This window comes from Schistocerca gregaria, chromosome X (assembly GCF_023897955.1).
Source record: "Schistocerca gregaria isolate iqSchGreg1 chromosome X, iqSchGreg1.2, whole genome shotgun sequence".
Taxonomy (NCBI): Eukaryota; Metazoa; Arthropoda; class Insecta; order Orthoptera; family Acrididae; genus Schistocerca; species Schistocerca gregaria.
The window spans coordinates 345,492,428-345,510,684 of NC_064931.1; the positions used below are offsets into that span (position 1 = coordinate 345,492,428).

The 18,257-nt window shown below is 42.0% G+C and overlaps 1 protein-coding gene across 1 annotated transcript in view; it reads right to left on the minus strand.

The window, feature by feature from the left end:
* The window catches only part of LOC126299083 (dolichyl-diphosphooligosaccharide--protein glycosyltransferase subunit 1), a 101,661-nt gene that overhangs the window by 80,609 nt on the left and 2,795 nt on the right, over positions 1-18,257 (minus strand). Inside the window, exon 2 of the mRNA XM_049990753.1 lies at positions 12,334-12,438. Coding sequence (XP_049846710.1) covers positions 12,334-12,438 — 105 coding nt within the window. The remainder of the gene's footprint in view (positions 1-12,333; positions 12,439-18,257) is intronic.

Sequence of the window (18,257 nt, forward strand, 5' to 3'; positions counted from 1 at the left end):
AACTTCATCGGTTGGAGACGATACGTACACTTTCACCCCATGAATAAACGTCGACCCACAAGCAGGTGATACTACTTTTGAAAATAATTACTAATCATAATGTAAACACAGTGTAAAGATAATATAAAAATAGACAACAAACTCTACAGGCCCTGAGTCGTTTCCAAATAAACCTATTATTTTAATAGAAATTTATGTTATTTCATAGAGATACAAAATTATTCATTTTAAACCATTGTTGATGAATACGTTTGTTTTTATATAGCTACTTACTGTAAAGTCACTGCCATTTTTTCGTCGGCTTCTATTGGAGTTTGCACTGCACTGGTAGCTGTTCCTGCTATTATCTTCTTTTACAAGACTTTAAAACAAAATCGAACTGAGTCTAAAGAAATTTCTGAACATCTCTTCATCGTTTCGCAAGTCACCGGTTACTAAGTTGGCATAAATTCCTTCACTTTTCCGTGTTTGGAAAATGCTCTAGGGAGAAGATCTTGTAAGCATTGAAATAATTGCCTCTTCTTCTTCCTCGCCCACCAAAAACCTAGAACAGCGTTAGCATCCACGTTGCGAACTTGCTTGCGTGTTCCTTACACAGAGGTAACTCACTGAGTGGCGTGGCCGATGCGGTCAGCAGTCTCCCCGAAATATACAGGCAGTGACGATCAGCAGTTACGGCTGGCAGTTACTGCCCGCCGCTACGGCGGACAATCGCAGCGAAATAGTACCTTAAACGGCCCGGCCGCGCCGCTGCCGCCAGGCTCTCAGCCACGTGTGCCGCGCAGGCAAGCCAATGCAGTGATAAAATCATGCCCGCGGTGTGCTACTAAACATTCGCGTGAGAATGGCCCGTCACGCCAAGCTATTTGCTTTTATTGTAATAAGAAAGGACATGTTCAGAGTGTTTGCCAGAAAAAGCTTCGATCGGAAGCTCAAACCCGTTCCAGGCCCTTTGCTTCGCGCCGGAATCGGAATCGAACCGACGATACTCAGGCTCGCGAAACTTCGCCCATGGAAATTCATGTAGTTCATTCCCTTCCGCCCAGTGCCACTCTCTCTGACAGTGACTGTGTTCGTCCCAAAAATAGTGAGCGTCGACATCGCCGGAAATCCCGTCAAGTCGCAAGTGATTATGTACCAGTGTCAGTTCACGTTGCACGAGACAGTCGCTCTTGTCGTCAGCTGGACAATAAACTTTTGGTAGACTTGGGCATTAACGGCAAAGTGATACCATTCCAGCTCGATACCGGAGCTGCAGTTTCACTGATCAATCAAGACACAAACTGCTGGGCACACCTCAGTTGCGTGCCGCAAATGTTAAGTAGTTATTCAGGACAAAACATCCCTGTGTTAGGACAGTGCAGCCTTCTTGCAACATACAAAGGACAAACAAAACTTGTGTCATTTTACGTCCTTCGTTGTTCTGCAGTGAACTTGTTTGGTTTCGATTTATTTCAGTTGTTTCATTTGTCTACAGTAAATCAGGTCTTATCAGACAACCAGACTGTGCCTTCAGACAGTGTTTCTCGTCTATGTGAAGAATTTGGAGATATTTTTGCACCGGGCCTCGGTTGCGCTAAGAACTATAAAGCCCATTTGGAACTGAAAGTAAACGCGCAACCGAAATTTTTCAGAGCGCGCAATGTTCCCCACGCATTGCGTGATGAGGTCGCAAAAACATTACACGATTTGGAATCTCAAGGTGTAATTGAACGTATGCAAGCTTCTCTATGGGAATCACCCTTAGTAATTTTGCCAAAACCGTCCGGCAAATTGAGACTTTGTGTGGACTTCAAGGCAACAGTGAATCCACAACTAGTGATTGCAACTTTTCCTTTACCCCGCCCAGAAGATCATTTTGACCAACTGTGCCCGGGTAAATATTTTTCGAAGCTGGACCTAGCAGATGCGTACTTGCAAATACCGGTGGATGAGAATCCCAGCGCGTTTTGGTGGTTAGCACGCATCTTGGTTTGTATCGATTCAAACGACTGCCATTCGGGTGAGCATCCGCCCCTGCATTGTTTCAGCAATATCTACAAACTGTTTGTGCGTCGGTCCCTACTGCAGCTAATTAACTGGACGATATTGTGATCTCTGGAAAGACGGAAGAGGAACATTTCGCCAATCTCAGAACATTATTTCAGGTCGCGACAAAATGGTCTTCGCTTGCGGAAGGACAAATGTGTGTTTTTTGCTCGGGACTTACCATACTTGGGACATGTACTCAATGCCCAAGTACCACGCACCTTCGTGCCATATAAGACTTGTCATCGCCGCAGAATTTGAAGCAGCTACAGAGTGTGCTGGGAAAAATCAATTATTATAATAAATATATTCCGCATGCCTTTTCCATTTCAGCTCCGCTTCATCGCTTACGCCGTAAAGGTGTTCGTTCGTCTAGACGACGGAATGCGAACGCGCCTTTCGCCAGTTGAAATCGGCGTTGCTTTCCAATACTTGCCTTACGCCATTCGATCCCCAGAAGCCCTTTTTGTTGATGGTGGATGCACCAGATTACGGGATCGGTGCTGTGCTTGCGCACAAAGATGGATCGCACGATCGCTCTATTGCCTTTGCGTCCAAATTGCTCTCGTCTGCGCAAATAAATTATTCACAGATCGAGAAAGAAGCATTGGCTCTCGTATTTGGTGTTACAAAGTTTCATGATTTCTTGTATGGTCGTCACTTTACCATAATCACAGACCACAAACCTTTGACATCGCTTTTTCATCCGACCAAGCCTGTACCTCCACGTACAGCGCAGAAATTCATTCGCTGGTCTATTTTCCTCTCGCAGTACCGCTACGATATCTTGTATCGGTCCACTGCAAAGCACGGAAACGCCGATGCGTTGTCCAGCTTGCCTGTTGCTGAGGATAGGGCATTCGATTCCTCCGAACTTGCTTGCATGTTCATTGATGCGGAAACCGATGACGTGGTCGAATCGTTTCCGATTGATTTTCATCGTGTAGCTACAGCCACAGCTGCCGACCCTGTCCTTGCTCCCGTTCTGCGTTTTGTTGCTACGCAATGGCCCTTGTCAAAGTCACGTATCGGGAACCCGTTGGTTCGCCGATTTTTTGCTCACAAGGAGAGACTTTTTGTTCGACGTGGTTTTGCTGTTGCGTTCTGATAATGATCAGTCCCGGGTCGTGGTCCCAAGTTCGTTACAGTCCTCTGTCTTACAGCTTCTCCACCAAGGACATTGGGGTATAGTAAGAACGAAACAACTTGCTCGTCAGCACTGTACTTGGTTCGGAATCGATGCCGCGATTACGAATATGTGCTCTTCTTGCATGGTGTGTGCCGAACAATAATCAGCACCACAGCGGAAATTCTTTCCATGGCCAAAAGCCACTTCCCCTTGGCAACGCTTACACATCGATTCTGCTGGTCCATTCTGGAATGCTCGATGGTTGGTTGTGGTAGATTCAATCAGTAATTTTCCTTTTGTTGTCAGGATGTCTTCCACGACGTCATCTGCCACCATCCAAGCGTTATCTGCTATCTTTTGCATTGAAGGTCTTCCACAGACTGTTGTTTCCGACAATGGCCCACAATTCATGTCAGCAGAATTTCAGTCATTCTGCAGGGCCAATGGTATTCAACATCTGACGTCCGCGTCGTTTTCGCCACAGTCAAACGCTGCCGCTGAACGATTGGTCAGGACTTTCAAGTCACGGATGTTGAAGCTGAAAGAGTCACATTCTCGGGAGGACGCGTTATTGCTCTTTTCGTCCTCTTATCGCTCTCAACCCCGAGATGGTCGCTCGCCGGCTGAGTTGCTCCACGGTCGTCATCATCGAACCTTGATGTCTTTGCTACATCCGCCACCTCAGGTTCCTGTGCAGCGGCAGACACTTGCTTTTGCTTCAGGCTACGTTGTCTACTATCGCCACTACCGAGGTTGACGGCGTTGGCTCGAAGGGCGCATTCTTCGCTGCCTCGGACGCGCTATGTATCTGGTTTTGGGGGCCTCTGGTGAGGTGCGTCGGCGTCTCAATCAGCTGCGACTCTGTCATCGCACGGGATCTGCCGCTCGCCGTCTGCTTTCAGCGACGCTGCCGTCCGGTCAGCGGCCCGGGGACCCATCTACTGGCTCGCCTCAGACCCAGGTCTTACCGACGCTGCCTTCCATTTTGCCCCATGGCGACGCATCGCCGCCACCGCCGCCGCGGCCTGTTCTCCCGCCGGCGACGCCCGCAGTGGACGCGTCGCTGCCACCGCCGGGCGTCTCCTTGGGTCACGCGCCGCCGATCGCTTCCCGTGACCAATTGGCCTCCAACATGAAACTCTTGCCCACTCCGAACCATATGTCGTCTTCGCCCGTCGGGTGCCCCGGCCCGATGGAGGTCGACCCTTCGGCCCCTCCTGTCTCTCTACGGGCGCATACACCGCATGTTGGCGTGCACCCTGGAGCAGGTTTTCAGGCGTTTCGTCGCTCCCCGCGGTCCGAATGGCAGGGTGCGAGTGGCACAGCCTCGCCTGTTGTTAGGCTCCCCACCTAGTCGCATATGTCAACATGCGGTCCTCCCAACGGAGGGCGGAAGCCTTATACCACAACCATACGCCGATTTGCGGGGGAGGAATGTGGTGTCACCGCCAGGCACCACACTTGCTAGGTGGTAGCCTTTAAATCGGCCGCGGTCCGGTAGTATACGTCGGACCTGCGTGTCGCCACTATCAGTGATTGCAGACCAAGCTCCACCACACGGCAGGTCTAGAGAGACTTCCTAGCACTCGCCCCAGTTGTACAGCCGACTTTGCTAGTGATGGTTCACTGACAAATTACGCTCTCATTTACCGAGATGATAGTTAGCATAGCCTTCAGCTACGACCTAGCAAGGTGCCAGTATCCGTACTATTGATATTGTGAATCATGTATCATAAAGAGCGACGTTCATTATTAATGGATTAAAGATAAGTATTCCACCAGCTCCGTCCGTTTTTCTCAATTCTAATTCCCTTGTCATGTTCCAGACCTCACGCCAGCCTGCGTGAGCTGAGACGCGTGCATTTCGGCCTCCTTTAACCATACGGTTGGCTCTCCTGCCAACCACAACACATGCAGTGCACTAAAAATATCTGAAAATGATGGAGGAATCCCATTTCTTCATTTGGGTTGCAAGGTTTCGTCTGCTCACAAAGCCATTTGCTAAGTACCTTATCTCCAGTTCTCAAATCTGCATGAGTATCTCCCATAGGTAGCAAGCAAAAAGTAATATCAATTTTAATTTTAAACTTCTCAACACTGCAGTTCCCATTTTTTGAAATTTGCCATGGTACAGTTACTCAAATTTGTCCATCAGTTTTAGGTATTGTTAGTGTATGTTGGAATTAGTTTGAAATCAATTACAGGAAACAGATTTCCTAAAAGTACACCGAATGTGAACTATTTTTGCAATTTTTATGAAAATCAAGCTTGAACTGTCATCGTACAACCTTGGGAAGCAGTATGTGAATGATATTTTATATTTGGAAAACTTTTTGTTGCTACGTAGTTGTGTCCAAAGTTCCACATTTACCATGCCCTTAACCAATGACATATAAAAAGCCAATGTTAACACTTTATTCGCAGCTTGATTTTTTCTGGCTAGTTTACCTCAAATTATAAATTATGTAGCACTGTTAGCTCATGTTGGAAATTAAAACCACTGTTCTCAGGGGGGGGGGGGGGGGTGTTTCGAATGAGAGTGGTTTTGAAGCCTGTACTACCGAGCTAGTGCACATTAAGTTTCATGTTTACCATGTGTTTACTCTACGCGATACAAGAATCTGAAGTTTACAATTTTTTTCCAAACCACAAACTTTGTACTGAACTTTGTTTCAAATTTCTAGCATAGTTAGTTCACATTGGATAATCACATACACTTTTTGTGGTTACAACCTCAGTCTTTCTAATGAGCCCAGTCTGGAAGGTTTTATAGGATGCAGTTTTTTACAAAATATGGTTGAAAATACATCATTTTTGATCTTCTTACAAAATCTACAACTTTGCACTTATTTTATTCACTATTGGAAAATGGTACATAAATGAGACTACAAATTCAAGAACATTGTGTTGTTAGGTTACTACATGCCAAGTTTCATACTACCATACCTTTAATTCCTGTGATATAAGCAGCCAACCTTTGAAATTTTTTTGGGTGTCGACATTTTCGGGCAATTTTACGCAAAATTTTCTGGTTGAATATGGCTTGTAAAATTCTGGTCCTTATTTATCTTAAGAGAAAACAAAGTTGTGTAAGACTGTCACATTTCATATCTCTCAATAAAATAATGCCTGGTATAACAGCTCACAGTAGTCAGAAATTTACGCTCAATCTTCATGAAGTTCCACATGGAGGCAAACAAGTGACTTTATCTCCGCCAGTATTGCTTCAATGAATCTTAAACTTCACCAACGTTCATTAGGGACATGTAGGAATCGTCACATAAAATTTTATAGAATTCTGAAATAGTCAAGAAGGAAAATATTCCAAAATTAGGATATTTGACATGGAATGACACAGAGGCTAAAGTTAGATACTGTGAGAACATGTTAAGTGAGGTGGCAGTGAGAACAAGAATTCTGGTCAGGTCAGTATAGCTTTATCAACACAAAACCAAATAATGGTAATGTAGGAGTAATAATGAATAAGAGAACCTAAATGACGTAAGCTATTATGAACATAATGATAGACACATTACTGTAGCCAAGATATAAGCAAACACACACTATAGTAGAACAAGTCTATAAGACAACTAGCTCCACAGATGAGGCTACTGAAAGAAGGTGAACATTTAATTGTGATGGGTGACAGTAATTTGGTACTAGGAAAAAGAAGAAGAAAAAGTAGTAAGAGAAAGCTGCTCAGTAGAATTTTGTACACACTGTAATTTAATCATTGACAATCCTGGGGTTAAAAATTGTGAAAGAAGCTTGTATATGTGGAAGAGACCTGGAGACACTAGATGATTTCAGACTGCTTACAAGAGTTGTCCAGAAAGTAAAGAACATTTTGGCATAACTAAACAAAAATGAAAAATTGCAACACAAAACTTTAAAGTTACAGTGCCTTACTCTACTTTTCAATGTAGTCGCCATAGCTGTCAAGGCACTTATTGTACCACTGGGCCAGTTTTTCAGTTCCCATGTCGTACTCCTCTACCACCAATGATCTGAGCCAGGATGTCACTGCTTGTTTGAGATCTGTTTTACATGCAAAACATTTCTTTAGTTTCGGGAATAAGCAAAAATCACTTTCTGCCAAGTCAAACCTGTAAAGGATGATGATAAAAAATTTCCCACTTAAGGTGCTGAAATAGTTGTTATGTTCATGCTGATGCACGTGGCCACCCAATTTCATGAATCAAATGCACCTTTGCTGACAGCATTCCAGGTTTCATTTTGTATGATGCGCTGAAGTGGATGAAGAGTTTCACAATATGCCTCTCAACTTATTGTTTCTCCTCTTGGTATGCACTCCCCACAGATTGAATGAATGACACCACATTTTTTTTTTGCATTTGACAGGATTTTCAATGGGCACCTCCATTCCTGATCAGCAACAAAACTCGGCTCACGCTGAAATGGGATCAGTGCCAGGAGTGGTGTGCAATCGTTCGGCTTTACTTTCTGGATGACCATTACATATAATGGTATGACAGAGTTTTTGAAGCCACATTTTAGACTTTTCCAAGAGAGAGATGTTGATGCTGCCCATAACTGATTGGTTATGGTCTGGAGATTACAACTGAAGAAATCACAGAAAGGTGGGAAATTGGAGATATGGGAGGTGAATAAATTGAAGGAACCATAGTGTGCCAAAAGTTTCAGAGAGATCATTAGGCAATGCTGGACTGAAACAGGCAAAAGGAATACAACAGATGACAAATGGCTAGTTTTAAGATATGAAACGAGAAAGGTGGAAGATGTTCATATATGTAAAAAAACAAGGCGTAGAGAGTGTGTGTGTGTGTGTGTGTGTGTGTGTGTGTGTGTGTGTGTGTGTGTTAAAAAAATCTACTCACTAAGTGGCGGCAGGACAAAAACATAAGAGACTGTTGTGATTGGCAAGCTTTCGGAGCCAATGGCTCCTTCTTCAGGCAGAATGCTCCAAAAGCTTGCCACTCACAATAGCCTTATGTGTGTGTCTTCTGCCGCCACTTGGTGAGTAGATTTTTTATCTATCCAATTAAATAATTTTATCAATAATTGATTGTTTTTGTTGGACAAATGCAAGGCTGCAAAAGCATGCATAAGTAGCGGAAATATAGATGGTGCCTACTACAGGATATTTAAAGAGATCTTTTGAGAAAAAGAGCGGCAGCTATACAAATGTCAATAGCTTTGATAACAAGCCAGTACTAAGACAAAACGTGAAAGCTGAAAGATGGAAGAGATATATAAGATGGCCTATCTAACGGACATTTAACTAGAGGACAATATTGTGGAAAGAGAATGATGAGATGGGAGATACAATGCTGTGGGAATAATTTTGACAGAGCACTGAAAAACCTGGAAAAAAGGCTACTGGAATAGACAACATTATTTCAGAATTATGGAAATATTTGGGAGAGCCAGCTACGAGAAAACTTTCCCATATGGTGTGTAAGATATATGACACAGGGAAAATACCCTTAAACATCTTAATAAATCATGGTTGCAAATACTGGCATGACTTATTTACAGGCAAATGGAAAAGCTGGTAGAAGCCAGCCTTACTGAAGCTTAGCTTGGGTTCTGAAGAAATATAGGAACACACAAGGAACTACTGATCCTATGACTTATCCTAGAAGATAGGTTGAAAAAAAGTGAACCTATGTCTATAGTATTGCAGATTTGGAGAAAGTTTTCAACAGTGTAGATTGGTCTTTGAAATTTGGAAGGTGGGTGGTTAGTTTGTTTAAGAGAGGGGGTGGAGAGGGGGGGGGGGGGGGGGGAGCAAACTGCTTGGTCATCGGTCAGCTGGAAAGAAATACATGGAGTGAAACATTATTTACATTTACACAGAATCCAGACTACAGTTGTAATAGTTGAAGGATATGAAAAGGAAACCTTAGTTGAGAAGGGAGTGAGACAGGTTTGTAACCTAGCCCCAATTTTATTCAATTTGTATGTACAATGGGTAAGCTTCGAAGAAAAACAAGGAGGAAGTTTAGGCACAAGAAATAAAAATGTTCAGGTTTGCCGATGACCTTGTAATTCTGCTAGATGGGTAAGGATTTGGAAGTGCAGTTGAACAGAAGGGACAGTGTCTCGAAAAGAGATGATAAGGTGAACCACAACAAAGTTAAAACAAGGGTAATGGAATGTAGTAGAATTAAATCAGGCAATGCTGAGGGAATGAGACACTTACAAGAATTGGATGAGTTTTGCTATTCAGGTGACAAAATAATTGATGATGGTCAAAGTAGAGAGGCTATAAAATGCAGAGTGACAACAGAAAGAAAAACATTTCTGAAGAGCAGTTTCTTAACATGTAATATTAATTTAAGTGATAGGATGTGTTTTCTGAAGGTATGTGTCTACAATGTAGCCTTGTATGGAAGTGAATGTGAACAGCAAGTAGTTCAGCCAAGAGGAGAATAAAATCTTTCGAAATGTGGAAATAATGTCGAACATTAGATATGAGTAGATTGAAACACAAATGAGGTGGTAGTGAACCAAATTTGGGAAAAAAGAAATTTGTGATTCAACATGACTAAAAGAATGAATCAGTTGACAGGAGGACACATACTCAGGTATAAAGGAATTTCCAATTTAGCAATAGCTGTTAGTAAGGGGGGGGGGGGAGGGGGGGCTGTAGGCAGAGAACAAAGCTTGAATACAGTAACCGGATTAAAATGGATATAGGCTGGCAGCAGTTATGCAGAGATGATGAGGCTTGCAGGGGACAGACCAGCACATAAAACTGTAGCAACCAGTCTTTGGACTGAAGAGCACAACAACAATGGTAAAGGGACACCTCACATCATCTCAGACTGGCTGGATGGATGGGGTTTGAAACCCACTCCTATTAAATACCACATGGGCCAGTGTGACACAATCCTGAGGATTTGTGAGTGCCCATGGTGTATTTGTGGTGACTAGTAGCTCTCTTTAAACACCAACAAACAAAAAAATTTGTACACTCAGACAAAACTGACAGGCACTTTCTCAATGTATAGTGAAACAACATTTTTACAATTTTCAAGGGACTTAAAAAAAAAAAAAAAAAAAAAAAAAAATGTAGAATGCACGAAAATGCGAAACGTGGAAATAACATTTTAAGCAGTAAAAAGTTATGTATAGGTTTTGCATTATCATAGTTTATATATGATATATAACAGGTATCAAAATACTTGTCAGGGACTTGTTTAATATCTAATACAGGTTATGAGTTTTTTAGTACATTTAGCCACTGAATTAACTGGAACTGGTAGCTGTCTGAGAAGTAGAAACATTTGACTTAATTTCATTTATCAGATCAATGTTTTTAGAAAGCCTGAACTGTGTCATTCCCCATTTGCATAATGAAACACTGCACCAATTGCATATTTTTTCATGCTTAGCATGATGAGTTTCAAGAATTTATTTTCATTGTCATGTGCAAATATTTACATAGGTATTTTGTTCCATGTCTCTTGCACTGAAGTCGTCTTTTTGAGGTTATAAGGTATTGTGCTCCTCCATTATACAGAAAACCACAGACATTCAAACAACCACTCACACTGTTTGTTTGTGCAACACCACAAAAAATACTTATGAAAATATTTGCATATGACAATGAGAATAAATTCTCAAAATGTTTGTAGCTAAGCATGAAAAAAATATGTAATTGGTGCAGTGCTTCATTATTTAAAACAGAAACAGAGCATCACAGAGAGAGCAAAGGTGTCAACCAGTGCTGCTACAAGTGGCCAAACAATAAAAATGTGTGTTTGCAAAGGAGTCATGACAATCACAATGATCACAAAGCTGTGCGTATGCAATACAGAAAGTGAAAATCATGGCAAAATTTTGAATGTGTTAATGAAAAATCATGTGCGAATTAACACTGTGAATATAGGAAATTTGATGGGATAAAAAAAAGCCATAAATGCCAGGAAAATGTTAATTCCGGGAACATAAAGGTGGGATACAAACTATAAATAGGCATGCATACTGAAGAAAATGCAAACTCAGACTGATTAACTACATAGGCTCAGGGAAAGCGAAACTTCTCTCTCAAGGAGAAAGTTGACCATGCACTCCCATAATCCTACCTCGAGTGCTGCCAATCTGCCTGGTGTCTGTGTAGGGTTGTACTGACTAAAGGAACTGTAAATGTCCAAATAAAAAACTGCAAGGATTGTGTTGGGTATCTTGATCAGTGAACTTGTTTTTACACACACACGTAGGAAACTCCAGTTGTGTACTTGGGACACCCATGGGCAGCATGTGATCGCAAGCGTGCACATGCATACGCACACATTTTTTGCATGTACCGAACAACAAGCTCTTTAAAAAAAGCCCCAGCTTAGTTCTGGAGCATGCAACTACATGCTGAGATGTCACTGAATTCATCTTCGCTTCGCAGAGAGCGCACAGAGTACTGTCAAAAGACATAACTGATGAGTCCATCATGAAACAATCACAACTGTGCACATATTGCGGATGAATGAAAAATAACAGAATATTTTCATATGGTATGCCAATAATTTAATTCATACATGAACTATTACAGTATTGAATTGAATTCTGCTTGAAATTACAACAGTAATATCAGCTGCTAATTAATCCAACCACTACTTTAATTTTACAACCACCAACTGTTTATCAATAGCAATAATTTCGTAAACCCAAGAAAGAGCAAAAAGAAAAAAAAAGAGCAAATTGTTCAGCTTGCAAATGAAATCACTTAGTATTCAACTTTAAACATTTCATGAGAGCAGAGAAAATATACCACTGGCAAGACAGTTCTGACCATGTTTCCTTTTTCTCTTCCCACTTCACCATATCCACTTCGAGGTATACGCATGGAGAATTACAATACGATTTCCCAATATTTTAAAACAGAATCAGTCACAACATTCATTCAGTGATCAAGTACAGTAACTGGTTAGACTACGTTAAGAACACCAAACAAAATTTCACGGGCAGAATAACAATCTTATGTCCAAATAACAAAGCCAAAATGCTTATGCTGCCCATTAGACAGGATAACTTACCATGACAGAATGTTTTATAAGTAAATAACATTCCATCACTGAAAATCACATTAGCTCTGACAGATCTGATAATTTAATTGCACTAACATACAGAAAATGCATACAATAAAGCTGCAATTTAATATATATATATATATATATTAACAACATACTTACAGTCACTGTTTTCCCAGAACTTAATGGTTCCTTCAGTGCTATGTTCCATGTGCCCTTTGCAGCATTCTCTACAGCTCCCAGACTAGTTTTGGATGAATCCCCACTCTGTAAAGAATTACATGATACTTGGGTAGTTATTTCAGCTACACAGGAAAATAGCAAAATATTACAATAGCAAGTACATAGTACATTCGAGGTCACTGATACAAAGCCTTGCCATTAAAAAAGTAACTGCTATATAAAAATTTAGTCCTGCATGGCTGAAACTCAGTCACACCGTTCAATCATAATGTGTGTGCATCAGTTCAATGTCCCAGCTAATGAACATCCAACATTAGTGAAGGAGTGTAAGCGTGACTGCAAAACAGAATTAAAAAGTGTACCGGCACATAACATAATAGATGAATGCATAGCAACCAGATTAGAGTGGTGTAAATTGATGAAGTGGGATGTCAGCTATTCATCTACAGAATTTGCTGAAATGTGCAGACTATTACCTGGGCTCCTAGCCATCTGACTGTGATGTCAGCCTGCTTTCTATTGAAAAATTGTTCCCCCTGGACATTGAAAATGTATGTTCTATACAGAAGGAGGGGGGGAGGAAAAGAAATTTGTATTGGCACCATCAGTTGCACCTTTGTTATAAAAACTGCTTTGAGGATTATTAGTGATATGAGATCATTATAATATTTGTTGCTTTGAATAGGTTTTACATTTGTTTCGTGTCTGTCATTTGGAGACTATGCTCTACAGTTAGTAGAAGCTGTCAACACAGTAGCATTTTACCCCTACTGTAACTATACTATTCTTTTCTAAATGAAAAAGTACTGTTGAGTGAATTTCAGTCCAAAAGTACACAAAACTAATCAAAATGGCAAAACTGTTATTTCCTAAGCAAGGACTTCTAAGAATTCTGCTGCAAATAAAGGATTTTAAACATAGTATACATTTGCACATCACACAAAAGATGCTTATGTGATGGCTTCAGCACACTATGTAGGGAGACAGGTGTGTGTGTGTGTGTGTGTGTGTGTGTGTGTGTGTGTGTGTGTGTGTGTGTGTGTGTGTGTGTGTGCGTGTGCGCGCGCGCGCGCGCGCACATTTCTCCTACACCTTGAGAAAGGAATTCCGTCCCAAAAGCTAGCAAAGTAAAGCTCTCTACCTTTTGTGTGGGTATCTGTCAACGAGGCAGCACTTCTGTCTTTAGGTGAGTCATCTCCTTTATTCCTAAATAATTTGTTATCCTCAACCAGAACTTTCTGTACATTATTATTTCCCTAAATCACTTTTTATAAATGCTGTTATGGTTCCTTACAGCAAGGCCATGGGCGATTTCTTCCTTCATGCTTTCCCAACTGAGTTAGTCTTTTACCAAAACTCTCTCAACAAGACATCTATCTCGAAGCCTCAATTCTGGGCATGCAATAAAAATAATGACACTTATTACTGTTTTGGGAAATATTCTAAACCATCTTCAGAACAGCAATGTAACACAAATGCTGGTTACTGAATATCCTGTATGGTTGGAAATGAAATGCTAAAGTATATACACTGGCAAAAATTTCACAATATAGTTATTTGGCCTGTTACATTATGCCTACATTGTCTACAGGATTCCTGTCGAATCTGAAGATCATAGACAATGCAACACCAGACAAAGAAGTTGACAAATGTAGCTCACAGGAACAATGCAGTCCTTCAGGCTACAATACAATTGTTTCAGTAGACAAGTCATAAATATCCACATTATCCTTTCTGTTTTTCAAGGGTGGGATGAGAAGGTAGTCTCTCTCCTGGTGCCTGGGCTGATGTAAAAGTCACCTAAATGAACTTCTATTGTCACCATGAGGCTTCTAGAGTGCACATGGAGCTGGCTGTGGTAGCCCTTTGTACACTGTTTCGTTGACACTACAGACAAGGGTCATGAATCACTGGGGTAAGTTGACAGAAGTGACTGAACAACTTATTTGGGCCACCCAAACGGATTGAACAAAAATTTATGTGGCTAAGGATGAGACACTGCTAATAAAATGTTTCATATGTTCGAAACAGTCCACCTGTGTGCATGGTTCTGACTAAAGGGTCTGAATCAGAGGCTCAGATGGTTCTGTGATTGTGCATGCTGCAGATTCCTTGACTTGTGACAGAAAGGTGGGTTTTCGGGTTCCACTTAATAGGACAGAAGTACATTACAGACAGGAAGTGGGAGCTGTGTGGTGGGGACTGGGTAGTTTTTTAGGTTAAAGGGTATCAGAAAACTATATAATTTTTTTCTTTTTGCTTTAGGGCAGAAAACTGCAAAGGTCATAAGTGCCCATATTATAACATAAGAAAAAACAAGTACTAAATAAAGACCTGAGGCGAAAAAGGCAAAAACCTAATCAAGCAACTTTAAATGAGAAGCCTCTAAGGACAAGGATGTCCCTAGGGAAAATGTCTCAAAACATTGTTGAGACAAAGGGGGTCCCATGGGTGGATCAAATTTGCTTCACTATGCCGCTGCCGTGAATAAAAAGTTAAGACGCAATCGACGGAACATGTGTCATTGGTTGAAACATTTGACAAAGTAGACATCAAACATGTATGTAAATATAAACAGTTAAAAAAAACGTGTACCGGAGCACAAAGTGGCACATTGTCAAGGGTTGAGAGCAGTAGGCACAGAGTGAGGCAGGGTCACCATTTAATAAATTGTGGTGGCTAAAACAACAGTGTCCTATATGCAGCTGGGCTAGAATGACCTCCTGACAACATGACGGCCATGAGGGGGAGATGTTTAATATCTCGGTGTTTGTTCCCCTGGAGAGAAGACCACTGTGCACTCCAAAGTGATACTACATGCCGACAGACGGCAACATGATCATCAGAGGAACAGAAAGACTAGCAGACCGAGAAAGGAGAGCTGCAGCCTTTGCAGCAGCATCAGCAGCCTCATTCCCTGGCATGCCGACGTGACCAAGCACCCCAACATGTGCCCCCCCCCCCCCTTCCACCACCACCACCACCACCACCACCACCACCACCACCACAGTGAGTGAGTGAGTGAGTGAGTGAGTGAGTGGAGACTTTCTTGGATCTGTTGTACTAAAGTACAATGCACAAAGGCTCTGAATAGTACTGAGAGAATCTGAGTAGTTACGACAAATGGAAGCCTGTGTTGCTGAATGTACCAAGTGGCCTGATAAAATACGTAGAGCTTCCCATTAAAAATTGAGCACTGGTCAAGAAGCCAATACTGAAAAGGTTTATCACCAAGTACAAACTCACACCCGACACCACGATCAGTCTTGGAACCATTGGTGTAGATGGAGACATTGTCCTCACGCTACGAGCAGAGTGCGGGAAACTCTGCTATGATACACCAGACCTGGAGTACTGTCCTTAGGAAATGAATGGAGACCAAAATTAACATGTACCTTGGCATGAAGCCAGGGCAGTGAGGAGCTCACACCCATGAGGCATGTGGCAGGGAGTGTAGACCAAAGCTATTGAAGCACCAAACGAAAGAGAACTCCGGGAGGCAACAGAGAAAATGGGCACAGTCCATACTGGCAGTCAAGGGAATCGTCAAAAAAGGGAGCACAGGATGAGTGACCGTGCATAAAAGACAGATGGCTCGCATAACAACTGAGGAGAATATCTTGCTGCCAGGACAAAGGTCAGTCAACAGCCCCAGCATAAAGACCCTTGAATAAAAGTCTCTGGCACAGCCAAGCCCACATGTACCTTAAAAACACTGTATTTTAAAAATTCCTAGCTAAAAAGGGGCAGGCAACCCTGGAAGCCTGACTCGTACATATTACGGAGGACGCCCATTCTCCAGCTCATCTCATACGTCTTCTCCAAATGAAAAAAACATGGCCAGTTTGGCACTTCTGCAAAACATTGTTCATAATGGAAGTTGACAAGGTGATTAGATGACCAACTGCAGAGCAGTGCCTACAGAATCGACAGTGGTTGTTAGTGAGGAGATTCCGAGACTCAAGACACCAAACCAGCCAACCTTCCATAGATTCCATCACCTTGCAGATGTTACTGGTGAGTGAGATTGCACAGAAGCTAAAAGAAAGACCAGGCTTAGGTATGTGAATGACAATGGCCTCATGCCAGTGACTGGAAAATATGCCACCTGTCCAAATGCAGTTATATGTATGGAGGAGAAAGCTTAGACCGTCAAGAGATAGGTGGTGCACCATTGGAATGTGAATGTCACCTGGTCCTGGAGCAGATGATCGGTATCAAGACAGCGCACGTTTAAGCTCCCTCATAGCAAAAGCAGTATTGTAACATTCACAATTCTGGGAGGAGAAAGGTATCATCACTGCCCCCGCCACCCGTTTCAGAGGGAGAAAGGCAGGATGATGGTGGATGGAACTCGAAATGTCTGCAAAATATCATCCCAAGGTGTTGGAGATATCAAGAGGGTCTACAATGACATTGTTTGGTATGGTCAGATGAGGAACCAGGGAATGAACTGTGGTTCCTGAAAGCCACCAGAGAGTACCCCACAAAACAGAAGAGGGAGTAAAACTATTAAAAGAGCTTTGAAAAGAAAGCCAACTAGCTTTTATGCTATCCCTAAAAATGCAGCAACACTGAGCACATAGCTGTTTGAAATGGATACAGTTCGTCATTGTGGGAAGACGTTTAAAAATGCAGAGAGCTCATCTCTACGTGTGAATTGTGACATGACATACCTCAGTCTACCAGGGAGCGGAGGCACATCGTGGCGAGAAAAAGGTGTGACATACAGAACATTCCGTGGCAGTAAGGATAGCTTTTGTAAGGTATTCTAACTGGTCATCAATGCAGGAGAAATTATGTTATCAAAAGCGGCCAGTGAGGAGTAGATCTGTCTGTCAGTTTCGGAAAGCTGCCTGTTGGACGAACAGATGGGATAGGTGTTAGCAAACGAATGACAGAGGGGAAAACAGTCACTTGAGTGTTTGTTGGAGAGAATGGACCACTTGAGACGATGAGCAAGCTGAGCATTGGACACGGACATAAACACGTTTGTATGGGTGCATGACAGCAAGGTCTTTAGTGCGTGCGTGAAAACAGATTGAGACAAGTGTCAGTAAAATACACAAAACAAGAAGATAAAACAACATGTAAAACAAGTAGGAAAACTATGTGTGTACCCACACAGAACCACGGAACAAAGTATTGCATCAGTAGTAGAACATTAACGACACAGGAAGAAATTGGTATAAGGAGCTAAGACAATACAGCAGATGGACGTGGCTGGCTGACCACAAGAATAAAAAAAATAAAAATGGAGAAGCCAGCCACTCTGCAACACACTAAAACCTCCAGCCTAAAAGTTTAAGCCTGAGTCCAGACACATCACAAAACTTTAAAACCTTAGTCACACTCATACCATCATCAGTGAAAATAGAGGGAAGATCCCCACCAATATTTGCTTCTGCCCTTGCATCAAAATATAAAATGCACTCCACTAAAATATGGAGGATGGAGATGTGCATGCCACAAGCATCACAAAACGGGGGACTCTCTCACCATAGTAAAAAGCTGTGTGTGAGAGGGTAGCGCCCAATTCTGAGACAAAAAAAATTAAGACAGGACATGATACAATTAAGCCTTGCATTTTTAATGTCTTAAGAAATACTTAGTTCTGCTGAAAATGTATGGTGCACAATACCCTCATTTGATACTGTATGACACCAAAAGCCCAGCAATGTTATTGTAGTTTATCTCATTGGGAGAGCACAATAATGTGATCATGTATAATTCTGTATGTTTCTTTGCTTCTCTTATTAAGAGGTGTTCAGCTCATTGCCAGTAAGTTCATTAGAGACAGAAGACACACTAGTACTGTTGCAGTATTGTGGAAGAAGAAAGTAGACACAATCTCCTTTCAGTTAAAGGGATTCATAGAAATAACTCAAACCCAAGACAAGATG